The 27,724-nt window shown below is 50.4% G+C and overlaps 1 protein-coding gene across 4 annotated transcripts in view; it reads right to left on the bottom strand.

Annotated features, from left to right (window-relative positions):
• Positions 1-13,478, bottom strand: part of MYH9 (myosin heavy chain 9) — a 71,458-nt gene extending 57,980 nt beyond the window's left edge. For 3 of the 4 annotated variants that reach the window (XM_030815632.1, XM_030815633.1, XM_030815635.1), the window contains exons 1-3: positions 13,460-13,478; positions 8,500-8,851; positions 767-923 (exon numbers count right to left, since the gene is read on the bottom strand). In XM_030815632.1, coding sequence (XP_030671492.1) covers positions 767-923; positions 8,500-8,832 — 490 coding nt within the window. In that variant the 5' untranslated portion in view covers positions 8,833-8,851; positions 13,460-13,478. Of the gene's footprint in view, positions 1-766; positions 924-8,499; positions 8,852-13,459 lie in introns of those variants that run through there. The other variant, XM_030815634.1, reaches the window with a different exon arrangement.
• Positions 13,479-27,724: the final 14,246 nt, after the last annotated feature.

Genomic DNA, 27,724 nt, shown 5'->3' with positions numbered 1-27,724 from the left:
GTGAGCCAAGATCATGCCACTGCACACTCCAGCCTGGGTGACAGAGCGAGATTCCATCTCAAAAAAAAAAAGAAAGACAGAAAGGGAGTGGTAAAGACTGTCCAATGCTGGGGAGAGGTGAGGTAGGAATTCCTGAGAGCCGTGGACTTAGCAACACACAGGTCATAGGTGACCTCTGTCGGCCAGTCTGGAGAAGGGGTGGGGACAGATAGCCAGGACGAAGGGAGTGACCAGGAGGTGGGGATGGAGGCAGTGAGCACAGACACTTCCTCCACAAAGCTTCACTGCGATGGAACAGAAGGGGCACAGAAGCCAGAGTGACAGGGGGGCAGAAGCCACCCGAGGCTCTGCATCTGTTTGTATAGAGATGGGAAGAACTCAAACGTGTTTCTAGACTGTGGGGAAGGAGCAAGAGAGGAAGAGGGAAAAACACAAAGGGAAGGGAAGAACAAGAAGAAGAAGAAGGGGCCTAAAAGAAAGCAGAGGGGGCAGGCACAAGAGCTCTTGAAAAGTATGAGAAATTGAGAGAAAAATTAGGAAATGTATATTTTAAAGCTTCTAGAATATTCTATCAACATATAAACATGTCCTCTGGATAGCCATTGGCCCTGGCTTTCGTACAGAGGTCTACAGACCTCCATGATGCACTGCCCATCACCAGCCACTAGATCAATGTGGCACCAAATGTGACTTAGCACCTGCAAAGGTGTCGATGAGGCCCCAGGTGAAGACTCAGCCCCAGGTGGGCTCACAATACGTCACCCACCTTGCATCATACTCCTGTAGGCGGTGTCTGTGATGGCGTAGATGTGAGGGGGCATCTCGTGCCTCTTCTTGCCCTTGTACATTTCCACAATCTCTTCAGAGTAGATGGGCAGGTTCTTGTAGGGATTGATGACCACACAGAACAGGCCTGAATAGGTCTAAAGAAAAAAGCGGCAAATAGGAATGGGTTAGGAAGTCTGATTCTCAGTAGTGTACAAACTTTGCAGCAAAATATCTGCGGCTTCAAAGGATCCCTGAGTCAGCCTGATGTGAAGGCACTCCCTGACGGCCCTCGCTCCCAGTGGCCCAGCTCCCGCAGCCCTGCTGCAGCTGTGGAGCACCAGCATCCTCCTTCTGCCCTGTAAGTGAAGATCCTCCCTCTCCACTGCAGGAGTGCTCCAGCCTCGTAGGTCAGTGAGTGTGCGTATCCACCAGGCAAGGTCCGTGGCCAAGCGGACAGCAGAAGTCCAGTTACAAAACTCAGATCCGAGGACAATGAGAGATGTCTTTGTCATCATGAGAGAGGCACAAACAGAAAAGGGATCAGCTGCAGCACAGCAAACTGTAGAAACACAAATCATTCCACACCGAAGGACGCTGAGAGACAATGAAGCTTACACCTTTCTAGCACTGGAAAAACGCACTGTGTCCTAAACCAATTAGATCTTTTGTGGGATAGTGGGTCCCAGACAGACACCTCTTTCGCTGGAATCTTCTAGAGACATTCACATGCAAATCCCTCAAACACTTTAAGACTATTTCACATCCCCTGTGAGCTTTCTCCAAGACTTCTTCTCTGGAGGGGAACCCAATTAATCAACATCCTTAATGTGAGGTACCTAAAATATACCCAATACTCCAAGTGTGACTTGATCAAGTTCAAGTAAGACCCCCAGAGTCAGATGTCCTGAGTTCAAATCTCAGCAAGGGTAAGGTTCTTAACCTCTACTCCCCTCCATTTCTCGATGTGAAAAACGGGGACAGGCAGAGCTCTAGACCTCATTGGGTGGTTATGAGGATTAAACGAAGCACTTAGCACAGCATGCAGCATCGCCTTGGAGAGTAGCTCTGAGTAGGTCAGGAGAACCATTTCCAACAGCAACAGTTTATACACATCTGTCCTTCCTCGTCTTCAGGTAAATACACCTTACCTTGTGACTACCTCCGTGTCTTCAGGGAAATATACTTTACCTTGTGACTACTAATTCTTTTCCTAATAAATTTCCTGTTACTTTTTCTCCCAAGATCCCTCTCCCCAACAACAACAAAAAAGACTCCTAATAGCTGCACAAGACTCCCAAGACCACCCAGGGTGGCAGGTGCTCAGTTGGGGGAAGCAACTCTCTTTAAGCAACTGGAGTGACCCAAGTACCCTCTTCCTAAGAAAATGGGCCTGAGGGGCCCGGCAAAGTGAGGCTGGGGCTCCACGCACCACATCACCTGTGGCCCTGCCTCTGTGAAGTGATGATGGAAGGTCACAAGGCATTGGGTAGAGCTAGGAGCAGAATCGGGTCTCCAATGCCAACCTCCTTGGTCATGGAGGCCAGTTCTCCGAGCTCCTTCCAACCTTTTGTTTTCTCCATCACAAGTGGCCTGCACCTTCATTGTTCATGAAGCAGCCACCATCTGAGGGACTGTATGCACTGTGGGGTCAACTCAGCCCCCTCCACCTGTGCCCTCTCCAGTCGCTCCAAAACTGGGGATGGATCTTGTGGCTAAACCCCAAGACAGGGTCCACACAGGAACCAGTCATGAAGAGAAGGCTCTTCTCAGGCACTGGCCAAAGGCTATGGCACAGGGAATTTCCAAGCAGCAATTAGACTAAAGGCAGAACCCAGAGGGCCCCACCAACCACAAAATGGTATGCATTCAAAACAGCTGAGGCCAGGCACAGGGGCTCACACCTGGAATTCCAGCACTTGGGGAGGCCAGGGTGAGAGGATCGCTTGAGGCCAGGAGTTCGAGACCAGCCTGGGCAACAAAGCAAGTTTCCATCACTACAAAAAATAAAAAAAATAAAATTAAAATTAGCTGGGTGTGGTGGCATGCACCTGTAGTCCCAGCTACTCAAGAGGCTGAGACAGGAAGATCACTTAAGGCCAGGAGTTCGAGGTTGCAGTAAGCCATGATGGCAACACTGTGCTCCAGCCTGGGTGAAAGAGGCAGACCCTGTCTCTTAAAAAAAAAAAAAAAAAAAAAAAAAAAAGAGCAGCTGAGCTTAGAAATGGACAAGCGTGTTTGGCTGCTTGGAAAAGGGGATGCAGGGCCCTTGATTTCCTTTCTTCCTGGGATAATTAGTCACTTGTTTTCCCTCCAACTACTCTTTTCATAAGAGACCAGGAAAGCGCTGAAGAAGTGTAAACACGGTATTGGCAACCTGCGGGTCCAGGCATTTCAGGAGGAAGAGACACGGGAGCCTGTTCTGGTTTTTCCTCTGCGTGAATGTCGAGTGGGGACAAGACAGAAGGCCAGGGAGCAGCAAGGTCACCCCAGGAGCTCAGAAACAATCAAGCTTTGTTTCTGGACTTTGAGAAAACCCACACTCTAGGAAATCCAGCCCAGGAAAACCAAGGACACGTGGTCGCACACTAAGGGAGTGCCATGGAGCCAGATGTTTGGAAACAGCTGGTGCTGACAGCAGAAGGGGACTGCGGGTCATTAGGACAAGTCTTGCTGACAGCTGGGTGGGCAGATGGTCCTGTGGAGTGGTCTACGGGGGCTCAAAGTTCTCTGGGCTAATCCCGTCAAATCAGTGATGATGGAGCTAAGCCCTGCGGAATGAGCACTGAGGCTCAGGTGGGAGGAAGGAGATTCACTGGATGCTCGTGGAGGCAAGACATTGAGCAAGCGGCTTTGCTCCCACGCGGCGTGGCCACGGCACGGCGCTGCTCCATTCACAAGCCACAGAGGCTCTTTGTGCCCATCCGCCCCCATCCCAGGGCCTCACCCCCTGAAGAAAAAGACAGAGCAGCTGTGGCTCAGAATTAGCCACGCCGCCCACAATGCTGGGCAAACAGGCTGCACGAAGGCTCCTGAGGTCATGATTTGGAAGCTTGATGGAGAGATAGACCATGAATGAGGCAGCACCTCCCGCCCAGGCGGCCCCGCCCAGGGGTGCTGACATGCTAATAGCTCTGCACCTGCTGGGGTCTCCACTAGAATGACTGCAGAGGCCATCAATGGGCCTCTTAGTGATGATGCTTAGAAGAAGGCTGGTGAGAGGCAGGAGGAACTGCACACCAGAGGTGACAGCAAGGAAGCAAAAATGAGGGTTAATGCCTCCAGCCAAAGAGTTCTGGAGAAAAGATGTGGGCACTACCCACCATGCCCACCCACAGTAAAACCTCTGCATGTGGCTTGCAATGGAAAGACGCAGCCACTAACACTGAATGTATCTGAATAATGACTGTTCCCTTTCGTGGGAGGGAGAGGCCCTGTGCAAGCTCAGGCAGGCTCGGGTGCTCCACTTGTTTCAATTCATATTCAGCAGATCCCAAAAAGAGACTCAAGTTAAAAAGGCACCAATAAAGAGCCAAGCAGAGAAACAGGAGTTACTTTCACTTGTAACACACATCAGCAGCCTGAGTCCAGGCCCCCAGGCCTTGCCCTGAGCCAGGTGCCAGCTGGGTGCTTTAGAAAGTTCCCATGGACGCCGGGCGTGGTGGCTCACGCCTGTAATCCCAGCACTTTGGGAGGCCAAGGCGGGAGGATCACAAGGTCAGGAGATCGAGGCCATCCTGGCTAACACGGTGAAACCCCGTCTCCACTAAAAATACAAAAAATTAGCCGGGTGTGGTAGTGGTTGCCTCTAGTCCCAGCTACTCAGGAGGCTGAGGCAGGAGAATGGCATGAACCCGAGAGGCAGAGGTTGCAGTGAGCCGAGATCGAGCCACTGCACTCCTGCCTGGGCGACAGGGCAAGACTCCGTCTCAACAAAAAAAAAAAAACTTCCCATGGAATCCTCGCAGATGAGGAAGTGAGACTCCACATAGCCATGTCTCACGGCCAGTAAGGGGCAGAGCTGAGATTTGAACCAGGTCCTGGAGGCTCCAACTGTAGCACTTAAGGGCTCTGCTTTACTGAGCAGAGGCCATCTCAGCTTAGTGGCACAGCAGAGTGGGTGTGACATAAGCTATAAAGCCTGCCAAGAGGAGCGCCTCCCAATCCCAGACAATGAGGCTGCGGCTCCCATGTCACCCCCACAGACACACTGTGCTTCCTTAAAGCACAGTCTGCCATTCATTTATTTGCAAGTCACTAATTCTGAATTTCAGTGGTTAATACTCCTTAGGGACAGGGGCCTTTAATTTGGTCCACATGATAATCTCACCAAGTAACAGATGAGACACAATAGGTCTGAAAATCAAGAACCCAAGTTCCAGCCTCAGCTTGGCCAACACCTGGCTGTGTGATCCTGCTTAAGTTCCTTGCTATCTCTGGGCCTCAATTCTTCCCACCTGCCGTGTTAGAAAGCTGGGCTGGGGCCGGGTGTGGTGGCTCATGCCTGTAATCCCAGCACTTTGGGAGGCCAAGGTGGGCAGATCATGAGGTCAGGAATTCGAGACCAGCCTGGCCAATATGGTGAAACCCTGTCTCTACTAAAAATACAAAAATTAGCCGGGTGTGCTGGTGGGCACCTGTAGTCGCAGCTACTCAGGAGGCTGAGGCAGGAGAATCGCTTGAACCCGGGAGGCAGAGGTTGCAATGAGCCAAGATGGCACCACACCACTGCACTCCAGCCTGGGCGACAAAGTGAGACTCCGTCTCAAAAAAAAAAAGAAGATTGGGTTGTAAACGAGACTGTTCCACATATCTACTTGTTGATAGGTCTTTGATGAGCCAGGTTCATCCCCAAAGGGTGGGCATCGATGGCAGAAAACAAAGACCTCGTGGTCACAGACTTACTTAGCAATCAACAAGGAAATGCAGTCCTAGTCAGGAATTCCGGGCAAATAAAATGGCCCATGGCTCCACTGAAGGCTTTAGCACATTGCGGGGCACTCAGAAGCATGAGTCTACCTCGTAGAAATGTGCTTAAGTCTGTCTGAAATCATACAGAAAATTAAACAGCTGACCCTTTGAGAGTTGCTGTCTCTGTAACAGAATGAGCCTGCCACCACCTGCTTTTATTACATATGTGATCATGAGCAAAATCCCTCAGTCTGAAAGTTGGTCTTCCCATCTGTAAAGTGGGAAGGTCATAATAATCTTTTTTCTTTTTTTTATTTGAGACAGGGTCTCACTCTCTCGCCCAGGCTGGAGTGCAGTGGTGCAATCTCGGCTGACTGCACCTTTGACCCCCCAGGCTCAAGTGATCCTCCCACCTCTGCCTCCAACAAGTAGCTGGGACTATAGGCATGCCACACTATGCCCAGCTAATTTTTTTATTTTTTGTAGAGATGGGGTTTCACCATGTTGCCCAGATTGGTCTCAAACTCCTAGCTCAAGCAATCCTCTCGTCTTGGCCTCCCAGGGTCCTGGGATTGCAGGCATACACCACCAGGCCTTAGCCTATAATAACCTCTTCATGGCTTTTTTCCACTAGGTCAAAAACATTTTGAGGACTGTTTTATTCAGCCCAAAGTTCAAGGTGGCTAGAGCAGCATAAAGAAATAAAGAGCTATTTTAGGAATAATAACAAGCAGATATTTCTTTCCCACTGGGGACAAAACCAGAAGGAAATATCTTTGAGTTGAACAGAGGAATTTGGGGTTGATATTGGACAGGACTTTGTGACCCCAGAGCCTGTTGCCTCCGGGATGCATAAATGCTCATCTCCCTGTCTCCTAACTTGGTGAGGGACTGTGTTTCTGCATTTTCTTTCTTGCCAGAAGAAAGAAAATGATGCCCCTGATCTGCTGCATGTGCTGGCCCTTTGCACATGCTGCTCTCTGGACCCTCAATATACTTCCCCTTGGTCAAGCCTGGCAGGGGACCAGCACTAAAGTGCTGGACAGAGTCCTGGAGCAAGTCTTACTCTTGGTGGCTCACCTCTGCTCAAAGCACACTCCCTAGGGAAGTAAGCCACACCAACAAGCATCCGTAAAGAACAAGATGGGCCGGGCACAGTGGCTCGCCCCTGTAATCCCAGCACTTTGGGAGGCCCAAGCAGGAGAATCACTTGCGCTCAGGAGTTCGAGACCAGCCCTAGGCAACATAATGAGACTCTGTCTCTAATAAAAATATTAAAAATTAGCCAGGCGTGGTGGCACAGGCCTGTAGTCCCAGCCACCAGAGAGGCTAAGGTGGGAGGATTGCTTGACCCTAAGAGTTTGAAGCTGCAGTGAGCTGTGATCACGCCACTGCACTCCAGTCTGGGCAACAGAGCTACTTTGGGAGGCTGAGGTGGGCGGATCACGAGGTCAGGAGTTCGAGACCAGACTGGCCAACTAAAAAAGACCCTGTCTCAAAAAAAAAAAAAAAAAAAAAAGTAAGATGGCAGAGATACCAAAAATGGGCTTGGAGCAAATGGTGAAGGGAGAGGAGATCCAGTGATACAAGAGGAACAAAGCAGGAAACCAGGAACTGGCACTCCCTACTTTAGAAGGAATCTACTACATTTTTAAAGTGCAAAAGGCTTATTGGAAAGAAATCGCAAGAGATAAAAATATTTTTAAAAATATCTTTTAAAATATTTTATTTTAAAAGCATTTTTTTTTTTATTTGAGACGGAGTCTCGCTCTGTCGCCCAGGCTGGAGTGCAGTGGCGCCATCTCAGCTCACTGCAAGCTCCGCCTCCCGGGTTAACGCCATTCTCCCACCTCAGCCTCTCCGAGTAGCTGGGACTACAGGCGCCCGCCACCACGCCCGGCTAATTTTTTTGTATTTTTAGTAGAGACGGGGTTTCACCGTGGTCTCGATCTCCTGACCTCGTGATCCGCCCGCCTCGGCCTCCCAAAGTGCTGGGATTACAAGCGTGAGCCACCGCGCCCGGCCTTAAAAGATATTTTTAAAAATATTTTAAATAATTAAGATATTTTATTTTAAACAATTTTAAAAGATATTTAAAAAATAAAATGTTAAAAAAGAAGATTTTTTAAAGATATTATTAAAAATAATTAAAATTTTAAAAAAGAGGCCAGGCGCGGTGGCTCGCACCTGTAATGCCAGCACTTTGGGAGGCCAAGGCAGGTGGATTACCTGAGGTCAGGCATTCAAGACCAGCCTGGCCAACAGGGTGAAACCCCGTCTCTACCAAAAATACAAAAATTAGCCAGGCATTATGGCAGGTGCCTATAATCCCAGCTACTCAGGAGGCTGAGGCAGGAAAATCGTTTGAACCCGGGAGACAGAGGTTACAGTGAGCCAAGATCACACCACTGCACTCCAGCATGGGCAACAGAGCAAGACTCCATCTCAAAAAAAAAAAAAGAAAATTAAAAAAGAAGGAATCTACAACATTGACCTGAACCTTCATATCTCCACCAAAACTTGAGGATGAAGGCCAGCGGGTGGGCATCCCTCAGACAGGGCCATGTTCTTCTCCCTACATATGTTCTAAAACAGGCTTCCTGTTTTGTTTTTGGCTGCAAAGGGAACAGAATAATGCTGTAAGAACATCCCACTAGGATGTTCAGACGTCAAAGTTCAAGGATGTCGCTCCAGCACTCCTTCAAGCCCCCTTCTCAAACAGAGAGCCAGGGCCCAGGCACGTGAGGGTGATGGGAAGACCTGGCCCGCCCCCACCTCGGAGCCCTCAGACCTATCCTGCGGGGTGCCACAGCAGCCACTTACGTAGATAAGCCCTGAGTAGTAACGCTCCTTGAGGTTGTGCAGCACCGAGGCTTCGTTGAGGCACGTGAGCTCTGCCATGTCCTCCACCTTGGAGAACTTGGGCGGGTTCATCTTCTGGATGTCATCCTTGTTCACCTTCACCTTCTTCCCGTTCTCCACCAGCTCCACGATGGCCTCTTCGCCCACCTCCTCCTTGAGGCTGGCTGGCTCGAAGCCACTCTTGTCGGAAGGCACCCATACCAGCTTCTTGGCAGCCCAGTCGGCCTGGGCCAGCGGGTTATTGATGAAGTTTTTATCCACATAGAGATACTTATCGGCAGCTTGCTGTGCCATGGTGACTTATAGCCAGGACCTAGGGGGGGAAGAAAAAGGCAACACATTACATACAACTACGTCAGCCACACAAGATCACTCATGCTCACACCTCTTCTCTTTGCAAACTGTATAGGATTAAGACGCAGTAAAACTCTATATAACCAGGCTGCACAATTTTCTTGCTCCACGCTTTTGTGATAAAGATATACATCACTGAAAAAACAAGCTGGGCTCAGGACAGTGGCCCATGCCTGTAATCCCAGCACTTTGGGAGGCCAAGGCAGGCGGATCACCTGAGGTCAGGAGTTCAAGACCAGCCTGGCCAACCTGGTGAAACCCCGTCTCTACTAAAAATAAAAAAATTAACCACACGTGGTGGTGCACACCTGTCATCCTAGCTACTCGGGAGGCTGAGGCAGGAGAATCACTTGAACCCAGGAGGCGGAGGTTGCAGTAAGCCAGCTCACACCACTGCACTCCAGCCTGGGCAACAGAAAAACAAGGTGATAGCAGGGATTTTGTTAGCAACTAATGGTAAGGTGTATCGCCCTAGGGTCAATACACAATCAAGAAAACTATTGTGCCAAATGAACATAACAAGTCTCAAAGACAGATGCAATTCAAGTCGCTATGCTACAGATACAAAGGTAGCAAAGTAGCCACACAGTTTAGGAGGATTTCCAACAAAAACAGGTTTCTAATCAGCCAAAAAACACAACTGACTACAACCCCACATAGTGGAAGTTTCCAGTTTAAACAACTTGTTATTAGTTCATGAAGTCAACCAAGACAAGAGAAGAAAATAAAACATCAATACATGTTGCCACCAGATTTTAATTCCATCTTGATAACACAGCCCAAAAAAAGCAAAGAGAAAAGACGCCAGGTTACAAGAAACATGGAAAATGCTAAGAGTGCTTCCCTTTGGGGACACTAAGGTCAAAAGTGACCCTCACAATTCATGGGCCAAGAGAACTTAAGTTCATGTGTGTTTGCTTTTTTCAAAACTCATTTGCAAAATGAAGATATAAAATAGGCTGGGGACGCCGGCTCAGGCCTGTAATCCTAGCACTTTGGGAGGCCGAGGCGGGCCTGAGGTCAGGAGTTTGAGACCAGCCTGACCAACATGGAGAAACCCCGCCTCTACTAAAAATACAAAATTAGCCAGGCATGGTGGTGCATGCCTGCAATCCTAGCTGCTCAGGAGGCCGAGGCAGGAGAATCACTTGAACCCAGGAGGCGGAGGTTGTGGTGAGCCGAGATTGTGCCATGGCACTCCAGCCTGGGCAATAAGAGCAAAACTCCGTCTCAAAAAAAAGACATAAAATAATAATGCCTTATATATCTGTATGGTTTTATAGTTTATGAAATGTTTTCACACGTATTTCGCTATCTCGAAAGCTCTTTGTCATAACAACTCTGTAAACCAGGTAAGGTATATATTATTACCACCAATTTACAGATGAGGAAACAAGCTCCCTGGATGTAAGGGGCTTCTCCATAGTCATCCAGTCCTGTGGCCTTTCCACGGCTAATACCATCGTTATTCCTGCTCAGAGGCGCAGGCTGGGATCACCTGAGGTGACTACTCTAGTGTAAAACAGACTCAGCTTGTGGCCACCAGAGGAGGCAGCCCAGAAGCTCACTGCCCAGCTCCCGCTGGGAAATCAAGGAAGATCAGGAAGGTTTTTTTCCCTCTGTGAGATCAAGCCCCCTCCCCTCAGGCCCCTGCAATCCAGGAAGTCCCTAGATCCAAATACAGAACACCATGGGCTTTCGTGCATCCAGATTCCAAGAGGGACTTGGATCCCAAGGAGGCTGGGGGCATGGGAGGGAAAGAACAAAGGGAAAAGTCTAGGCTGCCCAGAACTTTTCATCTGGGCTCATTAGTGGTTTTCAGTCAAGGCCGAGGGGCTCCCCTGAACTCACTCCAGGAGGGGCTGTTTTCCAGGAAAAAACCTTTTTGCTGGCTCCCTTTTGCCAGGAGGGACACAAGTCGCAGGAACAGAGCTTGGCAGTGTCACCAGGTTCCCCGACCGGTGGCTCTGTTGACATTCCCAACACAGGCAAACCCCACAGACCCTTGTGGGGGCCAGGGGGCACATCCACTCTGCAAGGACCACCCTGAGAGAAGGCCGGGCTCAGAGTGAGTCAGAGCAAACAAGACAGGAACAGTGGCTGTGAACTGCCTGGCCGCCCCTCGTCTTTGCTGCGGGTCTGAGGTCTAGGGTCTACGCCAGGAGCAGCCCCCAGGGCACCACCAGCTTATTTTCAACTGTCTGCACTTCCACCCTGGCCAGTCCATTCAAGCAAATCCAAGGTTTCTCCCTGCCAGGTAAATCCTAGTTGTTCTTTGCCTCCCTACCATGTGTCTAACCACTAACTAGTCAACAGGCACCCCTAGCGTCCAGCACCCAAGCTCCCCAAAGTCTCCCCATTGCGTCCCTGCCCTGCTCAAGACCTTGCAGCAATCACAGAACACAGGTCTCAGGGGCTGCGGGTTCTCAGCCTTTTCATAGACCCCAAACCCACGAAGGATAACTCCATGAATAGCAGAGAGACTCACTTGAACCCCATACCCCCAAATCCTAAGTGTGCTGCTGACCCCGCCAATGAAGGCATCTGAGGACATCGGTGCCCCTCACGAGACTCCTACCGAGAGCAGAAGGGGCAGGGGACGGTTATTAACTACCTCCCAGCACCAAGCTCAGTTTATTCACCACCTCACCTAACTGGCAACCATCCTGGGAAAGAGCTGTCTCATCATCCCCAATTCATAAACTAGGAAACAGACTCAGAAAGGGCAAGTCACTTGCCCAGAGTTGCCCAGCCCAGGCATGGAGTGGGACGCTAACCCAGGGACGTCTGGCCCCTGTGCCTGGCCTCCTCCCAGAACAATTGTGCCTGGGGTCCCTCGGAAGCCAGGCCAGCACTGGAGCTGGACCCTAACTGTCCCCACGAGATGAGTGTGATTTGGGGAGTGGAGAGGAATGCATTCCAGAGCGTTCAACAAATATTTGCCGGATGTTATCGGGTAGGCAGGAAGGCTGAGTGAGCCTTCCCAGTGTGGACCACATGGCCCGTCAAAAAGCAGGCACGTTACAACTCAAGATTTACTCCCTCAGCCCGCTACTGTCGGCAGCAAGCTTGCAGCCCATCAGCAATGGCAGAATGAGCTCTGACCATCCTCAAACTCTGCTTCGCCCCAGCAATGCCAACCCTAACAGCAAAGAACCCATCTGGTAGCCTGGCTTCTCGGCAGCCCATGGGCACCCTCAGGCTGCAGGACCCAGGCACTCAGACTGCCCTGGAAATCTGCTCTGGAGGGTCACAAACATCACACCAGCTGGCAGGAAGGAATTCCACCCAACCAACTGCCCTCAGAACCTCACCCTGCCCGACTTTCAGGCCTTGGTAGGAGGGCAGGAGACAGTCACAGGCCAGTGGTGTCCACTTGAAGACTAGCAGAGGCCTGGCCACCAAGCCATAGTTCCTGCAAGAGGAAGAGAGAATGCATCCCGCCAGGGACACCCCCCGCCTCCAAGGACCAAGGCTGCAGCCGAAGGTCAGAGCCCCCGCTTGCTGGGCACCTCCCTCCCAGAACTTTTCATTAAGCAAGGCTGGGCTCTGCTCAGCCTGGCCAAGGACAGGGCTATTTGGTTTCCGCAACTCTGCTAGAATGACGTGGGTTAGCAGTAGCGCCAAGATCAATACACGGGTTAGACCAGCAGGGAGAGCCGCAAAGGTCAGGATAAACAGTGGAGTTTCTATGAAAGCCCCCTCGCCCACCTGGGCAGGATTAGCCACATTCAATGATGGGGGGCCACAGGGCTGCAGCAGAGCTGCTGTTTCCACCTGTATCCTGTGCCCCTGGGGGCATGTGTGTGTGTGTGTGTTTTCATGTGTGTGTATAAGTGTGTTCAGTCAGGTTAATACTCAGACCTCTCCAGGATGCATGCGGGTTAAACCACCTTATCTATAATCCATATGCCTCATTTATGAATGGGGGATAGTGAAGAGCTGCTAAAAATTCAATAAGGGGCACGACAGCGGGATACCCGGGAGGCAGCCTATCAAACACAGCAGCCAGCATGCAGCCACTCCTCCCTACTCTGTCCTGGGGCTGTTAAACGGCCTCTTTGAAACTTTTTTTTTGAGACAGAGTCTCGCTCTGTTGCCCAGGCTGGAGTGCAACGGCGAGATCTCAGCTCACTGCAACCTCCACCTCCCAGGTTCAAGCAATTCTCCTGTCTCAGCCTCCCGAGTAGCTGGGACTACAGGTGCCCGCCACACAGCCAGCTAATTTTTGTATTTTTAGCAGAGATGGGGTTTTAGGTCAGGCTGGTCTTGAACTCTTGACCTCAGGTGATCTGCCCGCCTTGGACTCCCAAAGTGCTGGGATTACAGGCATGAGCCACCGTGCCCGGAAGAAACTTTTTAAAACTGCCCATAATATAAAAGTTTTTGAAAATAAAAGAAAAATAATCCCCTAAATTCTTGAACTCCCCCCATCACCCCTCCCCCCTTGCAAAATCAGTTTTCTCTTTCTTTTCGTGGTCCTTTCTGGACCTGGTTCATGGAAACACTTGATTTTTAACTATCATGCAGAGGACAGAGTTTCAGATTTTGTATTTTCCTTACTTACTATGACTATTTTCCTGTAGGGCTAGGATTTTGCTTGGTTTTTGTTTTTTGAGATGAAGTCTTGCTCTGTCACCCAGGCTAGAGTGCAATGGCACGATCTCAGCTCACTGCAACCTCCGCCTCCCGGGTTCAAGCGATTCTCCCACCTCAGCCTCCCGAGTAGCTGGTATTACAGGCATCCGCCACCATACCCAGCTAATTTTTGTAGTTTTAGTAGAAATGGGGTTTCACACCATGTTGGCCAGGCTGGTCTCAAACTCCTGACCTCAGGTGATCTGCCTGCCTCGGCCTCCCAAAGTGCTGGGCTTACAGGCGTGAGCCACCGCGCCCGGCCCTAGTGTACTACCACCTTGAGATACATTCCCAGAAGTGGAGTTATGGGAGCAAAGAACATACAAACATTTCTACAGTCCTGGGATGTCCCATCCAATTGTTTTCCAAATGGGCTGAATCGACATGCATTGCCATTTGAGCAGGATGTACATGTGAAAGCAACCAATCAGCATCATCTACCACTTAAACACACACACACACACACACACACACACACACACACACACACACGAAAGATCTCCGTGGCTCAGAAAGTCCCGAGCTCCTGTGGGAATGGGCAGGCCAGCAAGAGGTTCAGAAGGAAGCAAGCAGCTCTCGCCCCTGGAGATGAGATTGGATCAGGCTGAGGCCATCCCCCAGCGCTTTCCTTCCCGCCGGCTTCCTGCGGGTGCCAGTCCAACTCCAAGAAACCCAAGCAGTTGCCTTTTTAGGCCATAATCGAGCGGGACACAACCAGAGGCTAAATTAGGACTCTCAGGAAATGATGAAACTGAAAGTAAATAGGTTGACCAAAAACATCTTCTTTCAACCCAAAATGTAATGCCTCAATTATTTGCCTTCTCCCCTTCCCCGCAAACATCCATATGGATCTTTTATTTCTCCCTGTTTTCCCAGAGAATCCTCTCCCTCCCTCCCTCCGTTTCTCTTTTTACTTATTTGTGGGTTTGTCTGGAAAATGAACAGCTAGCACCTTAAAGACAGAATTTATTCTGCTCTCAGATCTTTGGTCGAAATGTTGAGAGCATTTCCACTCCCAGACAATGAGGGCTGATGTAAACCTTTCCGTGGGCCAAGTTCTAGGCTGGGAGTGTCCAAGTCATCACCTGCACCATAAAGCTGCATAGACCGAGGGCCTGCTAGTAAGCGCTGTGTGTTCTCACTCAATCCTTGCAATAATTTCATGAGGCACATACATACTCATTTTACAGGTGGGGGAAATGGGGCTCAGACAAGGCACAAAACCTAGAGTCAGACTCAGCCCCGTGTGGCTTCAATGCCCTGCTCCATTTCCCCCTTAGCTGCCTTCCTGGTGAGGTCAAGGGGGCTACAAGAAGCAAACAAACAGAGAACCCCCCTTATTAATTAAGCAGACATTGATAATGCCACCTCAAAGCTGTAAACCCCATCTCCCCATGCTGGCTTGCACAAGGGACTCCATCCTTCCAACCTAAATCGCTGGGTGCTAAAAGTAAGAAAGAAGGTGGGAGTGTGACCTTGGGTGAGCCATTTGAGTTCTCTGTGCCCAGTCTGCCAGGAGTTGACCTAACCAATCTCCAATGGCCTTGGGCACGCCAAGGCTTCAGTTCAGACACCCCAGCAGCCTCAGCCCAGACACTGGAAGCCCTATTCCAGCCTCACCACTGATGTATGCAAGCAGCCCCTCTGTTTGTTTTTTTCCATCCCTACCCCCATCCTGGAGAACACAGGTGAACATGTCCTTTCTCTTTCTACTTGCGGCCGTTGGTTTTGAGTTAAATAAAACTATCAACGTAGCTGGCTTCCATTGTTAAGAAAGATTCTTTGGGCCAAGCGTGGTGGCTCACGCCTGTAATCCCTGCACTTTGGGAGGCTGAGGCGAGTGGATCACCTGAGGTCAGGAGTTTGAGACCAGCCTGGCCAAAACAGTGAAACCCTGTTTCTACTTAAAATACAAAACTTAGCCGGGCGTGGTGGCGTGTGCCTGTAATCTCGGCTACTAGGGAGGCTGAGGCACAAGAATCGCTTGAACCCAGGAGGCAGAGGTTGCAGTGAGCCGAGATCATGCCACTGCACTCCAGCCTGGGCAACAGAGTGAGACTCCATCTCAAAAAAAAAGATTCTTTGAAAGCAGCTGCTATAATAATGTAGAATTTTTCAAGCTCATTTGATTCACTTATTCAATCAACTAATACATAGAGAATCCACATGCAAAAAAATCATGACAAAGGCTTAAAGATCTCAGGGGGTTTCTAATGAGGTCATGCGGCAGGACGGACATGCACCTAGGTGACTAGGTGGAGTGTCCACCTGGGCAGTGTGGTACAGTAGACAGAAAGCAAGCTCCTGGGCTTCCTTCTGTCCTGTTCACTGCTGAATCCAACACCCAAACGCAGTAAGCACCCGCTAGACAGATCTGCCATGTGGATGAATGCAGAAACTCCTTGCTGTGTGGCCTTGGGCCGGTGCCACCTCTCTGGCCTCAACTGTAAATACAGATAATATTTTATGCTGCCTTCCTGCCTCGCAGGGCTGCTTAATGCAGCATGTATTCCTTAAATGCACATAACGATGAGACAGGACACCTACCATAGTGGAACATTCATGCAGAGAGGAAGACCCACGTCAACAACCAGCTCCACCACAGACTCAATGAAGAAGAGGAGAGGAACATGCAACTTGCCGTGGGAACAAAGAGAAAGGGACACTTCCTTGGACACTCAATCGAGAGTGTCGTGGAGGATGTGACATTTAAACTGGGTCCTGGAAGATGGGTAGAATATTGGCAGGGAAGGGAAGAGATGGTGGAAAGGTATTCCAGGCCGAGGGAGAAAAGCAAGAGCCAACGTACAGAAAGAAGGTACGGTCCCTTAATAACCACATACAAAACGATGCTACGGCACTATGGCTATCTGGGGCCAGAGAATCCTTTGTGGTGGGGCTATCCTGTGCCTTGTGGGGTATTCAGCAGCAGAGCAGCACCCCGGCCTCTACCCACTAGATGCCAGTCACACCCTGTCCCCAGTTGTGACAACCAAATATGTCTCCAGACGTCACCAAAGGTGGAAATTGGGGGTTGCGGGGGAAGACAAATCACGCCCAGTTGAGCCCACTGATTGAAGGGGTTCGTATGAGCAAACGCAGCACTATGAAGCCAGACCTCTCAGTCATCACCGTCCCCCATCTCTGAAGTGCACGGGCCAAATCTCCTTAACAAAACAGAAATCCTCAGGGCAAAAGGATTCCCAGGACCCCATAAAAATGGCCATTATAGATGGCATTGTCACCAAGGAATGACAGCCCCTTGTAACATACTGTATTCTAAGAGATCTGACCTAGATTCTCCTGCTGGACTGTGCTTTAAAGATCCTGAATACCCAATTTAAAAGTAAACCAATCAGGCCGGGCGCGGTGGCTCACGCCTGTAATCCCAGCACTTTGGGAGGCCGAGACGGGCAGATCACGAGGTCAGGAGATCGAGACCATCCTGGCTAACACGGTGAAACCCCGTCTCTACTAAAAATACAAAAAATTAGCCGGGCGCGGTGGCGGGCGCCTGTAGTCCCAGCTACTCGGGAGGCTGAGGCAGGAGAATGGCGTGAACCCGGGAGTCGGAGCTTGCAGTGAGCCGAGGTCACGCCACTGCACTCCAGCCTGGGCAACAGAGCAAGACTCCGTCTCAAAAAAAAAAAAAAAAAAAAAAGTAAGCCAATCAGCTGGGCAGAAGAGACTGATGTGCCTCCCCAGGCAGGCAAGAAGCACCTTCAGAACCTCCAACACGGCAGCCAGCCTGCGACTCATAAGCAAAGTCACCAGCATCAAAAGGTCCAGATGATTAACGGAAGACAAGCGGGAGCCACATTTTGGAGGTTGGGGGTGGAAGTTGTTGACACAGCTGTGCCAGCTCACCCCACCCTGGGAATCCCATCAAACGCTAATTTTTTGTTTTTTGGTTTTTTTTTTTTTTTTTTTGAGACAGTCTCTGTCACCCAGGCTGGAGTGCAGTGGTGTGATCTCAGCTGACTGCAACCTCCACCTCCCAGGTTCAAGCAATTCTCCTGCCTCAGCCTCCCGAGTAGCTGGGACTACAGGTGCACACCGCCACACCCGGCTAATTTTTTGTATTTTAGTAGAGATGGGGTTTTGCCATATTGGGCAGGCTGGTCTCAAACTCCTGAGCTCAGGCAATCCGCCCGCCTCGGCCTCCCAAAGTGGTGGGATTACAGGTGGGAGCCACCACACCAGGCCCAAACACTATTTATTGAATAGTTTTGGCAAATCAATCTGGATTAGACACAGGAAATCCATGGCTTCCACCACTGGGACAGCCAGATTATTTCCCGCCCAGAGCTCTTCCCCATACCCCTTCATATATTAATAAATATATTTAAACACCTACCAACAAGCCATCTCCACCTGGAGGATGCACCATCACACCTGAACTCCCCCACCTTCTCTCCCCAGACCCATACTCTCTTCTGGGTGTCCATCTCTGGGAGACACTGTCCATCTGGTCACCCAAGACAGTCATCGTAAACTCCTCCCCAGCCCTCCGCCAACACCACTGCCCGTGCCCTGTTCCAGTCCAGGCCCACAGGCCCTCCCTTCTGGACTGCTCCAACTGCCTCCCTCCTGGCCTCCCCTGCCACTTCTACAGAACTCCTGATGACTCACAAATTCAAATTCCTATTTATATGACTTCCTATTTTATTGACATTACTTGGTCAGTTCAAAATGGTTCAACTGCTCCACACCTTCTCCAGAATAAAATCTGCATGGTAAGCATGCCCTCTAGGACCCCATCCATTCATCTTGCCCCTGTCCTTCCTTTCTGCCACAGTGGTTCCCAGCGGCATATAATCAATTCCCCATTCACACTACACTCTGCTCAGGCCTCCAGGCCTTCAAAGAAACCAGAGAAGTGTCCTTCGTACTGGGAACCCTCTCTGAGATCTCAGCTCAAACGTTCCCTTCTCTGAAGACTTTCTGCAGCAAAAAGACGTTTCATATATATGTCCTTCCCGTCTGTGCTCTGTACTTGTTCCACCATAACCAAACAGCTAAATACTCATTATTTGTAGTTTTATTTGAGGACAGGAATTGGGTCTCATTCCTCAATTCCAAATGTCTGGCACAATGCCTGGCCCAGAGCAGGTACTCGGTTAAAGTGTCCTGAATGAATAAATGAGAAACAAGGCCAAAATGAGGAAGAAAGACTTAACAGGGAAGGTCCCAAGAGGCTGGAAAATCCCCTTGGGCTGTGGCTGTGCAAAGAGGGACAGGGCTGGAGAGCTGAAGGTAACAGGAGAGCCAAGTTGAAACCACACACGCATGAGGGTTATAGCCACCTAATTTGTTACAAACGCCAAGCCATTTATGGACTAATTTTTATATCCTTAAAACAAAAAGGGAAAGAAGGCATACTGGGGATTTCAATCTACAAAGAGAAATAGGACTGAAGATAATTTACTGGTTTTGCATAAAGTGCAACCATCTCTGTTTTCTAGAACCTTCTAGCACCCCCGATTAACTAATGTAGAGGCACCTACCACCTACTACCAGTCCGACATACCAGAAAGAATCTTGGCTGGTATGGCCTCTGCTCTTGCTAGGATGCCATGAGAAGGTCGTGTGCCCTCCTGGAATGCTACACCTCCATCTATCAAGTAGGTGCTGGGAACATCAACCTTTGGTATCAACTCAGAACTGAGAGACAGAAGTGGAAAAACCACAGCCATGTGAGGTCCTGATTCTGCAAATCCCAAGGTAAATGCTTGTAATGCACCATGATGGGGTTTATGGCTTTGGGGCCAGACAGACCTGGGTTGGAGTCCCAGGTCCCCTACTCACAATTCCTGTGACCTTGAAGCTGCTAGCACCTCAATTTCCTAGCTTTAGAATGAGGACAAACAACACCACCACCACCACCTAACATCAGAAGAGTTGTAACTCAAGTTCCCTGCGAGAACGGCATGATAGGAATTTCCCTCCCAACTCCTCTATCTTGTGATCCTGAGCTATTTAATCCCCATTCTTCCTAGGAATGACACCTGGGCACTCTGAAAATCAGTTACCAGGAGTCTAGTGACTCTTTCTGCAGGCTATGTCCATCCATAGAGAACAGTTCTCAGCGACAGTGACTATAAAGACAGCAATTTGCAGAGGGAAGAGGGTTTCATGGCCAAGTAAGGATGGAATGCCGCCTCCCTATGGCCCTCTTGCAATCACAATATACACAAAAGGTTGTAGGGAGCAGCCTGCAAAAAGAAATCTGCTTAACTTAGGCCGAGCATGATGGCTCACGCCTGTAATCCCAGCACTTTGAGAGGCCAAGGCGGGTGGATCATAAGGTCAGGAGATAGAGACCATCCTGGCTAACACGGTGAAACCCTGTCTCTACTAAAAATACAAAACATTAGCCGGGCGTGGTGGCAGGCGCCTGCAGTCCCAGCTACCCTGGTGGCTGAGACAGGAGAATGGCGTGAACCCGGGAGGCAGAGCTTGCAGTAAGCCAAGATCACACCACTGCACTCTAACCTGGGCAACAGTGTGAGACTCCGTCTCAAAAAAATAAAATAAAATCAATCAATCAATCAATCAATCAATCAATCTGCTTAACTTCATCCCAGGAATATCCTGAAGGAAAAATCTCTCTCCGTGCTGGTCTGGAAAATGCTGGTCTGGTGAGATGGGCACAAAGCGTGTGGCAGAAGAGCTGGATTTGAGTCTGGCGAGGTGCTGACCAGCTGTGCAATCCTGCGGGCACCACCCAGGCCTCGGCTTTCCCACCTGCAAGATGTCCTATCTGCACACAGGAATGCACAAGGCCACTCTCTGCAATACACACCAGGGCTGTTAGAGCAGTTATCTACAGGGTGGGTCAGCAAAGTGGCTCCTCTGTCACCCAGGGCTAATAACCTACAGCAGCCTCGACCTAGGCCCTCACTCTCCCTAGGCTAACAAGGAGTGGGGGGCTCCTCCCAGCTGCCCAGGGCCCAGGAGGTAGGAGCTGAGGACTGCGGGTGGGCCCCTTCCCACCTCAGGAATGTTGTTTGCTTATAGAAGAAGCTGGAACTTGTTTCCATTAGCAGTATTCCAACCCAAGCCTGTGTTGATGCTTAGCAGATAAAAAAACCAGAGAGGAACTTAGTGCCCAGACCCCAGAGCCTGCCCCATCTGCAGGCTCTGCCTTTGCCTCCTCGAAGCAGGCATGGAGGGGGGCTCAGGTGACTGCTGAAAGTCCAGGGAACACTGAAAGATGACGGCATTTGCCTGTCCAAGGGAGGGCCTGTGGTCACTTTCACTTTGCCTGGCACCCAAGGAAACTCAGGCTATCAAAAACACCAGTATTTCAAATCATGTTGTACACGATGGATATAAACAATTTTTGTCAACTTAAAAATTAAATGAACAATTTCTTTAAAAAAAAATGACACCAGATACCAGAATGTGGTACATAGATTCCCTCCTCCTGCATAGGAAGGGGTGGGGGCAATAGCTTGGGACAGGCTGGAGGGGATAAACTGGGGCAGCTAACCCAGGATCTTATCAGCCACTTAGGAATGTGGACTTTATTCTAGGGATAGTTGGGGAGGAGCAGAGGTGACATCAGATTTGTATTTTAAAGTAATTGGCTGGGGGTGCACGGTGGCTCAAGCCTGTAATCCCAGCACTTTGGGAGGGCAAGGCAGGTGGATCACAAGGTCAGGAGTTCACGACCAGCCTGGCCAACATGGTGAAACTCCCGTCTCTACTAAAAATACAAAAATTAGCCGGGCGTGGTGGTGTGTGCCTGTAATCCCAGCCACCCGGGAGGCTGAGGCCACGAATTGCTTGAACCCAGGAGGCAGAGGTTGCAGTGAGCCGAGATTCCACCACTGCACTCCAGCCTGGGGGACATAGCCAGACTCTGCCTCAAAAATAAAAAAAAAAAAAAACCAGAAATCATCCTCCCTTACCTGCAGGGAGGGAGCAGTGAGAAGTCAGTGGTTGGAAAATACTGGGGACTTGCAAGGAGGGAGCTTCCGATCTAAGAGAAGAAAAGACAGTTCCCTGACCAGGCTAGGTGGAGAGTGATTAAATGACACGAGAGGGACAAGTGCAACCACAGACTTTACCCTCTGATCTCCTACTCCATAGAGCCTGGCTCGAGGAGAGTCCTGGAATCACCGTCCTACGACAGTGAGAAGTGACTGAGCAATCCCAGGAGCTCCAGGGCCAGTGTTTCCAGAGCATCTTGGGCACAGATCTCATGCGGCACGTGTCACACGGACTACACAATAAAGTGTCCAATGGGGTGTCCTCCATTAAGATACCAACTTCAGGACCACAGAGACATGGCTTGGGGTCCTCAGCACAGAAACCATTTCTGAGTCACTCTGTTGCCCAGGCTGGAGTACAGTGGCACGATCTTGGCTCACTGCAACCTCTGCCTCCTGGATTCAAGTGATTTTCCCATCTCAGCTGGGACTACAGGCGTGTGCCAGTGCACTCAGATAATTTTTGTATTTTAGTAGAGATGGGGTTTCACCATGTTGGCCAGGATGGTCTTGAACTCCTGACCTCAAGTGATCCACCTGCCTCAGCCTCTCAAAGCGCTGGGATTACAGGCATGAGCCACTACACCCAGCCTGAAACCATTTCTTAATGAATAAATCAATCAACCAGTGAGCCAGGGCAGAAAGCAGCAAAAGTTTGAGGCCAGCCCTGCCATCACCCCAGAATGACAGCCCGCCCAGCATGGATAGAAGTGTGCCCCCCACAGCCTTTATAACCCCACCCCAATGGCTTCCACCAGTGCCTCTCAACCATCTTTCCAGCCACACCTCTCTTGTCCACTGTTAGAACCCTCCATTCCAGTCACCAGAGCACACTCCCCAGAGCAGCCTTTGCTTCAGCTTTCACCCAGAGAAAAGCTGGAGGGCCCATCTCCCCAATTCTCCACAGACTGAGAGTCCCCAAAACCAAGTGGACATGCCATCTCCCCCAGGCAGCCTCTCCTAGTATGAATTACTCATAGTATGAATTACCCTAGTATGAATTACTCATCCTTCTCCCTCCTCCCCGACAGGCCCGGCGCAATCTGCCTTATACCAGAACCATGGCTTCATTGCCTGTGTCCTCCACTGTCTCTTAGAACTCTCTAGAGGCAGGGACTGTCTCCCCACCCCTCTTGCTCTTGCCCAGGGTGCTGCAGAGAGAGCATCAGTGCTTGTTGAAAATAACTGAACTGTTCAAAGTGCTTGCAAGTATTTTCTGGGAACCTGGGAGTCCAAGAGAATGACGACTCCAAGGGTAGCTGGAGGGAGAGACGGAGGGAGGGAGGGAGAAAGGAGGGAAGGAAGGAAGGAGAGGAGGAAACAATAGGTTAAGCAGCTTTTGCCCCATGTTAAGACGCCAGGCAGACAGACCTAGGGCTGGATCTGCAGATAAGTCATCTACACTGGATCCTTGGCTTTGCTTTTAATTGGTTCAATATTTGCACAGTGACATCACACCTGCGCCTTACCTACTCAATAACGAGCTTTATCTCAGCCACCCAGGAGAAACTGCAAAGAAAAGCAAATTGTTTCAGGTATGGTGGGGACGTCCCCTCCTAAATAGTGAGGGGCAGATGATGCCCTCTGACTCACCCCCAGGTTGGAAGCGGCTGAGAGGGGAAGGGTTTGGTTGGGTTCATCAAGCACACCAAGCATGTCCCTCTGCAGATGGTATCTCCCCAGCTGGCTGGAGGCTTCCCACACCCCCAGGAGGGGGAACTTGAACCCTTCAGATTCCTGCAGCAAAGTTATTCCTTCCCTTAGCTTCTGCTGATAGAATGGTTTTTCTTTCCTCAAGCATGTGAGCACAGTTTGCTGAAACCCAATGCAGAAAAATAACCATACTCAGAAGATGTAATTATATGGCCACCGTCTCAGTGGGAAAGTGCAGCATGAGGGCTTTCTGAGTCCACATCATGACTGCTGAGAAGTGCAACCGGAGACCAGAAACAGAAGGCCACTTTTGAAGGTCGCTCAGCCTAGAACCCGTCAGGCTTTCAGCAGCTTGTTCTCCTCTGAGTGATTATTTAAATAACACAAAAAAAAGCGAATGAATGAGAAGCCACTTTCACCCAGTAGCCATCTCACCTCTAGTCCTGCGGGGCTGAGGGCTCCAAGGCAGAGATCAGGTCACCACTGCATCCCCAATGCCCCACATATGGGAGGGGCTGAACTAAAGTCATGGGAGAGGTTCCCATCTTCCCAAAGGTCCAGACTCCAGGGACCAACTCCAGTCAAATCTGCGACACCCATTCTTAACGTTAAGCCCAATCATCTTCTATCTTATTGTCCAAATAAGTCCACATGACTATGGTGTGGCTCATGTCTCCCCTTAGCAGGACAGATAGCAAGGGCCACCCACAACAGGCCATAGCTTCTCTGTGACCTCCGTCCCACCCTCTGCCTCACTGATAACTATATCTGCCGTACACTAATTTTTATTTTGTTTCCAAGAGACACATCACTGGCCAGGGGTCAGCAACAATCTCCCTGCATTGATCAAGCGGTCATTGCAGTGGACTCTGATCCTGGGCTTCAAAAGGAGAGGGACCTGCTCATGGTGATTATTCACTTACAGCCTTCACAGAAGACATCTGAGGACGAGCCGCAGCCAGGAGGTAGACAGGCTGCCTGTGGAATGCCAGAGCCACCACTTAACTAACAGAACAAACTTTGCCAGCTTGACTTGGGCCCCAAGCCTCAGTTTCTCCACCTGTAAAATGGAGCTGATCCCAGCTACCCCCACGGACAGCTACAAGGAGCCCCAGTGGGTCTAGCTGACAGCCCCTACCCCCACCCCACCAGCCCCTTCTTCTGCATTGGATCGGAGTATCGTCTAACTCACAGTGCCACTGTGAGGACAAAATAAGCTCCCAGAGCTGGGCGCGGGGCAGCCCCGCACACCAGCCCCTCCCCCATGATCTTTGCCTCCTCTCAAGACAGCCTGTGTCGCCACTGAGCTCATAATGAGTCAATCACAGACGCTGCCCTCACACAGCCCACTTCGAGGGTTTGAAGTCACATCCTGCCTAACCCAACTCAACATGATTTATTCCACCCCAGGAATGTAGCTCATTTCCCAGAACTTTGTTAAGCCCTTTAGTTAAAGAGTCTGATCTGGCAAGGGGCTCCCTTTACAGCCCTGGCTGAACATGCAGCTCAGCTCGGGCCTGGAGGCAGGAACCACCCTAAGTCAGGGCTGCCAGAGGCACCAGGGCATCTCATCCTTGGGACCCCAACATTTATCTTAAGCTATAATTTTTATTTTTTATTTTTTTTGAGACAGAGTCTCACTGTCGCCCAGGCTGGAGTGCAGTGGCACAATCTTAGCTCACTGCAACCTCCACCTCCTGGGTTCAAGCAATTCTCCGGACTCAGCCTCCCAAGTAGCTGGCATTACAGGCATGCGCCACTGTACCCAGCTAATTTTTGTATTTTTAGTAGAGACGGAGTTTCACCATGTTGGCCAGGCTAGTCTCGAACCCCTGACCTCAAGTGATTTGCCCGCCTCAGCCTTCCAAAGTGCTGGGATTACAGGCATGAGCCACCGCACCCAGCCTTTTTTTTTTAATTTTAATTTAAAAACTTTTTGTCACAAATACAAACATGTCTAACAAAACTGTCACAATGTGACATACACATGCTATTCACTCTGATTCTTTTCCATTCAAGTCTATTTTATTTCATTTCTAAACATACTGGTTGCCGGCCAGGCATGGTGGCTCACGCCCATAATCCCAGCGCTTTGGGAGGCTGAGGCGGACAGATCACCTGAGGTCAGGAGTTCAAGACAGCCTGGCCAACATGGCAAAACCCCGTTTCTACTAAAAATACAAAAATTAGCCAGGCGTGGTGGTGCGCACCTGTAATCCCAGCTATTCGGGAGGCTGAGGCAAAAGAATCACTTGAACCCGGGAGGCGGAATTTGCAGTGAGCCAAGATCCTGCCACTGCACTCCAGCCTGGGTGACAGATCGAGACTCCATCTCAAAAATAAATAAATAAACAAACAAACTGGTTGCCACTCACTTCACGACCCACCAATGAATCTCACTTGAAAGTTCTTGAAAAACACCACCCTGACTTATCTACGCTAGGAAGGAGAGGCAAGATCTGCCCAAGATCACACAGCCAGGCCAAGCAGAAACTCAAGTCCAAAGCCAAAGGGAAACTAGGTGAAGGGCGGGGGGAGGGGGGTCGGGGGAGTGTCCCACTCCAGGCAGGTGAGACTCAGCTGTAGCAACCCAATCACCTGACACATTCATCTCGTGGTGTTTATATCATCTGATCCCGCCAGCCTTGGCAAAGTGAAGGGTCACGCGGCCCCTCCCCCTAAAAAAGGAGAGAGCCTCAGAGGCTCAGGGAGGCTAAATGACTTGCCTAGGTACAGGGCTTCCCGGGAACATCCTTGCCTACGTGCAGGTGCAAGAGCACAAGAACGAAAGAGGAGCCCGCCTTCCTCAGCATCCAAGGTAACAAGAGATCAAGTGAGGCACCAGAAACATCACCCCTCCCATCTCCAGGCCCAGTCCCACACTGAAGGGATACCCAGAAGTGACGGTGTTCTAAAGGCTTAAATACAAGAAGGATCATCAGGGAGGGGAAGGCCACTGTGCTGGAGCTACAGTGATGAGCCCCAGGAAAGTGATCCCCACATACTTCTACCCCTGGGGTGGCACAACCTAGACTAGAACAAACCCCCGTCCTGATCCTAACGGCCCCTGGGCTGCATCTGTTATGCGACACTCACACGTGTGCACACTCTACAAATGGAAAACCCAAAGCTTCTATTTGTCTAGGTCAGTGGTCAAGGACCCCTTGAGAACTTGTGAGAGGCGGTGAACGCCTTGCATACCATGTTAGGGGGCTCGCAGAGACTCTGCAGTGCGGTCCGTGGACTTTTAGGAGTCCCCTGGTCACAAGCTCAAAGGTAATGGGGCACTAGTGTGGCCTCCTTTTCTACCAAGGCAACATGAACAAAGACTTGAGGGGGGATCTCTTCCTCCGTCACCCTCTGGAGGGTTAAGCAGGATCTCACTGAGGAAGCAACGCTGTGGGCAGAATAACCCAATAGTGAGAGTCCACGTGGCACAGGAGGGAGGCCGATTCTCCTGCGCTGCTCTGGGGTGCCCTGGACTCCAGGAACAAGAAGCCCAAAACTGAAGGGTGAACGGTCTCTCCTCCCAATATTTCCATCCCTTGGTCTGGTTCTCAACTGAGCCAGCACACAGCCAGCCCTGGGCACACAGAAGGCATGGCAGGCAGTGCCAAGCTTTCCAGAGAAGCATCCCAGAGCCTCCTGCATTCCCTGGGGGAAATGATCAAATACAACTGAGGATGAAATCCACTTATTTTGCACTTTACAGAAAAATTAACTTACTGCTCCTAGACTGGGTTGTGGCAGCACCCTTGTCTGAAAGGCTGGCCAACCCCAGTGTCCTTGAGCAGGCAGCCTGGCTGGCAGGATGACCTTACCACGTCCTTCCCCAGAAACGTGACTACCGCTTACTTTACCACCCACCAAGCAGCGCTCCTTTGCCCAGGCCACAGTCTGGTTTGAAAGTGGCCAAAGCTGTGGCTGCACATGAAAGAAGGAAGTAGCAGCGGCCCCTGCTCTAGAGAGCTGCCAGATTTGGGCCAATGCCATCCTGCCCTGGACACAGCCCCAGGCCCCCTCCTCCCCTCCTCACTCCAAGATGGGTGCATAGAGACTTGCACACACACAGATATGCATGCACACAGACGCGTGCAAAAAGATCTGTGCACATGGAAGTGCAGAGACATGCACACAGAGACCTGTGCACACAGACATGCATATACACAAACACACACACAGAGATGCCTGCATACAGGCACCCCAGAGGATGCTGGGATATGGCCGAATGTGATACTCCAGAGTCAGGCCAACCTGGAGGTAAGCACTGGATTCTCCTCACTGGTTCAGGAAATCCAGCAAATTATTTAAATGTCCTGAACCTCCCTTTCTTCATTTGTACAACGGGAATGAGAAGGCCCACCTCCCAGGACCCTACTGGCAATTAAATAACGGCCACTTGCACTTTATTCTGAGTGCTTTTCACCAGGAATCTCACTTTACCACACAGCATTCTTGTGAGGTAGGTTCTACTGGTATCCCGTTTTGCAGATGGGGAAACTGAAGGCCAGAAAGCTTACTTGCTGAAGGGCACACAGGCACTA

This window comes from Nomascus leucogenys, chromosome 7b (assembly GCF_006542625.1).
Source record: "Nomascus leucogenys isolate Asia chromosome 7b, Asia_NLE_v1, whole genome shotgun sequence".
In the NCBI taxonomy this organism is placed as follows: Eukaryota; Metazoa; Chordata; class Mammalia; order Primates; family Hylobatidae; genus Nomascus; species Nomascus leucogenys.
The sequence above is the reverse complement of the archived record's forward strand: the minus strand, read 5'-3'. Positions and strand labels throughout refer to the sequence as shown.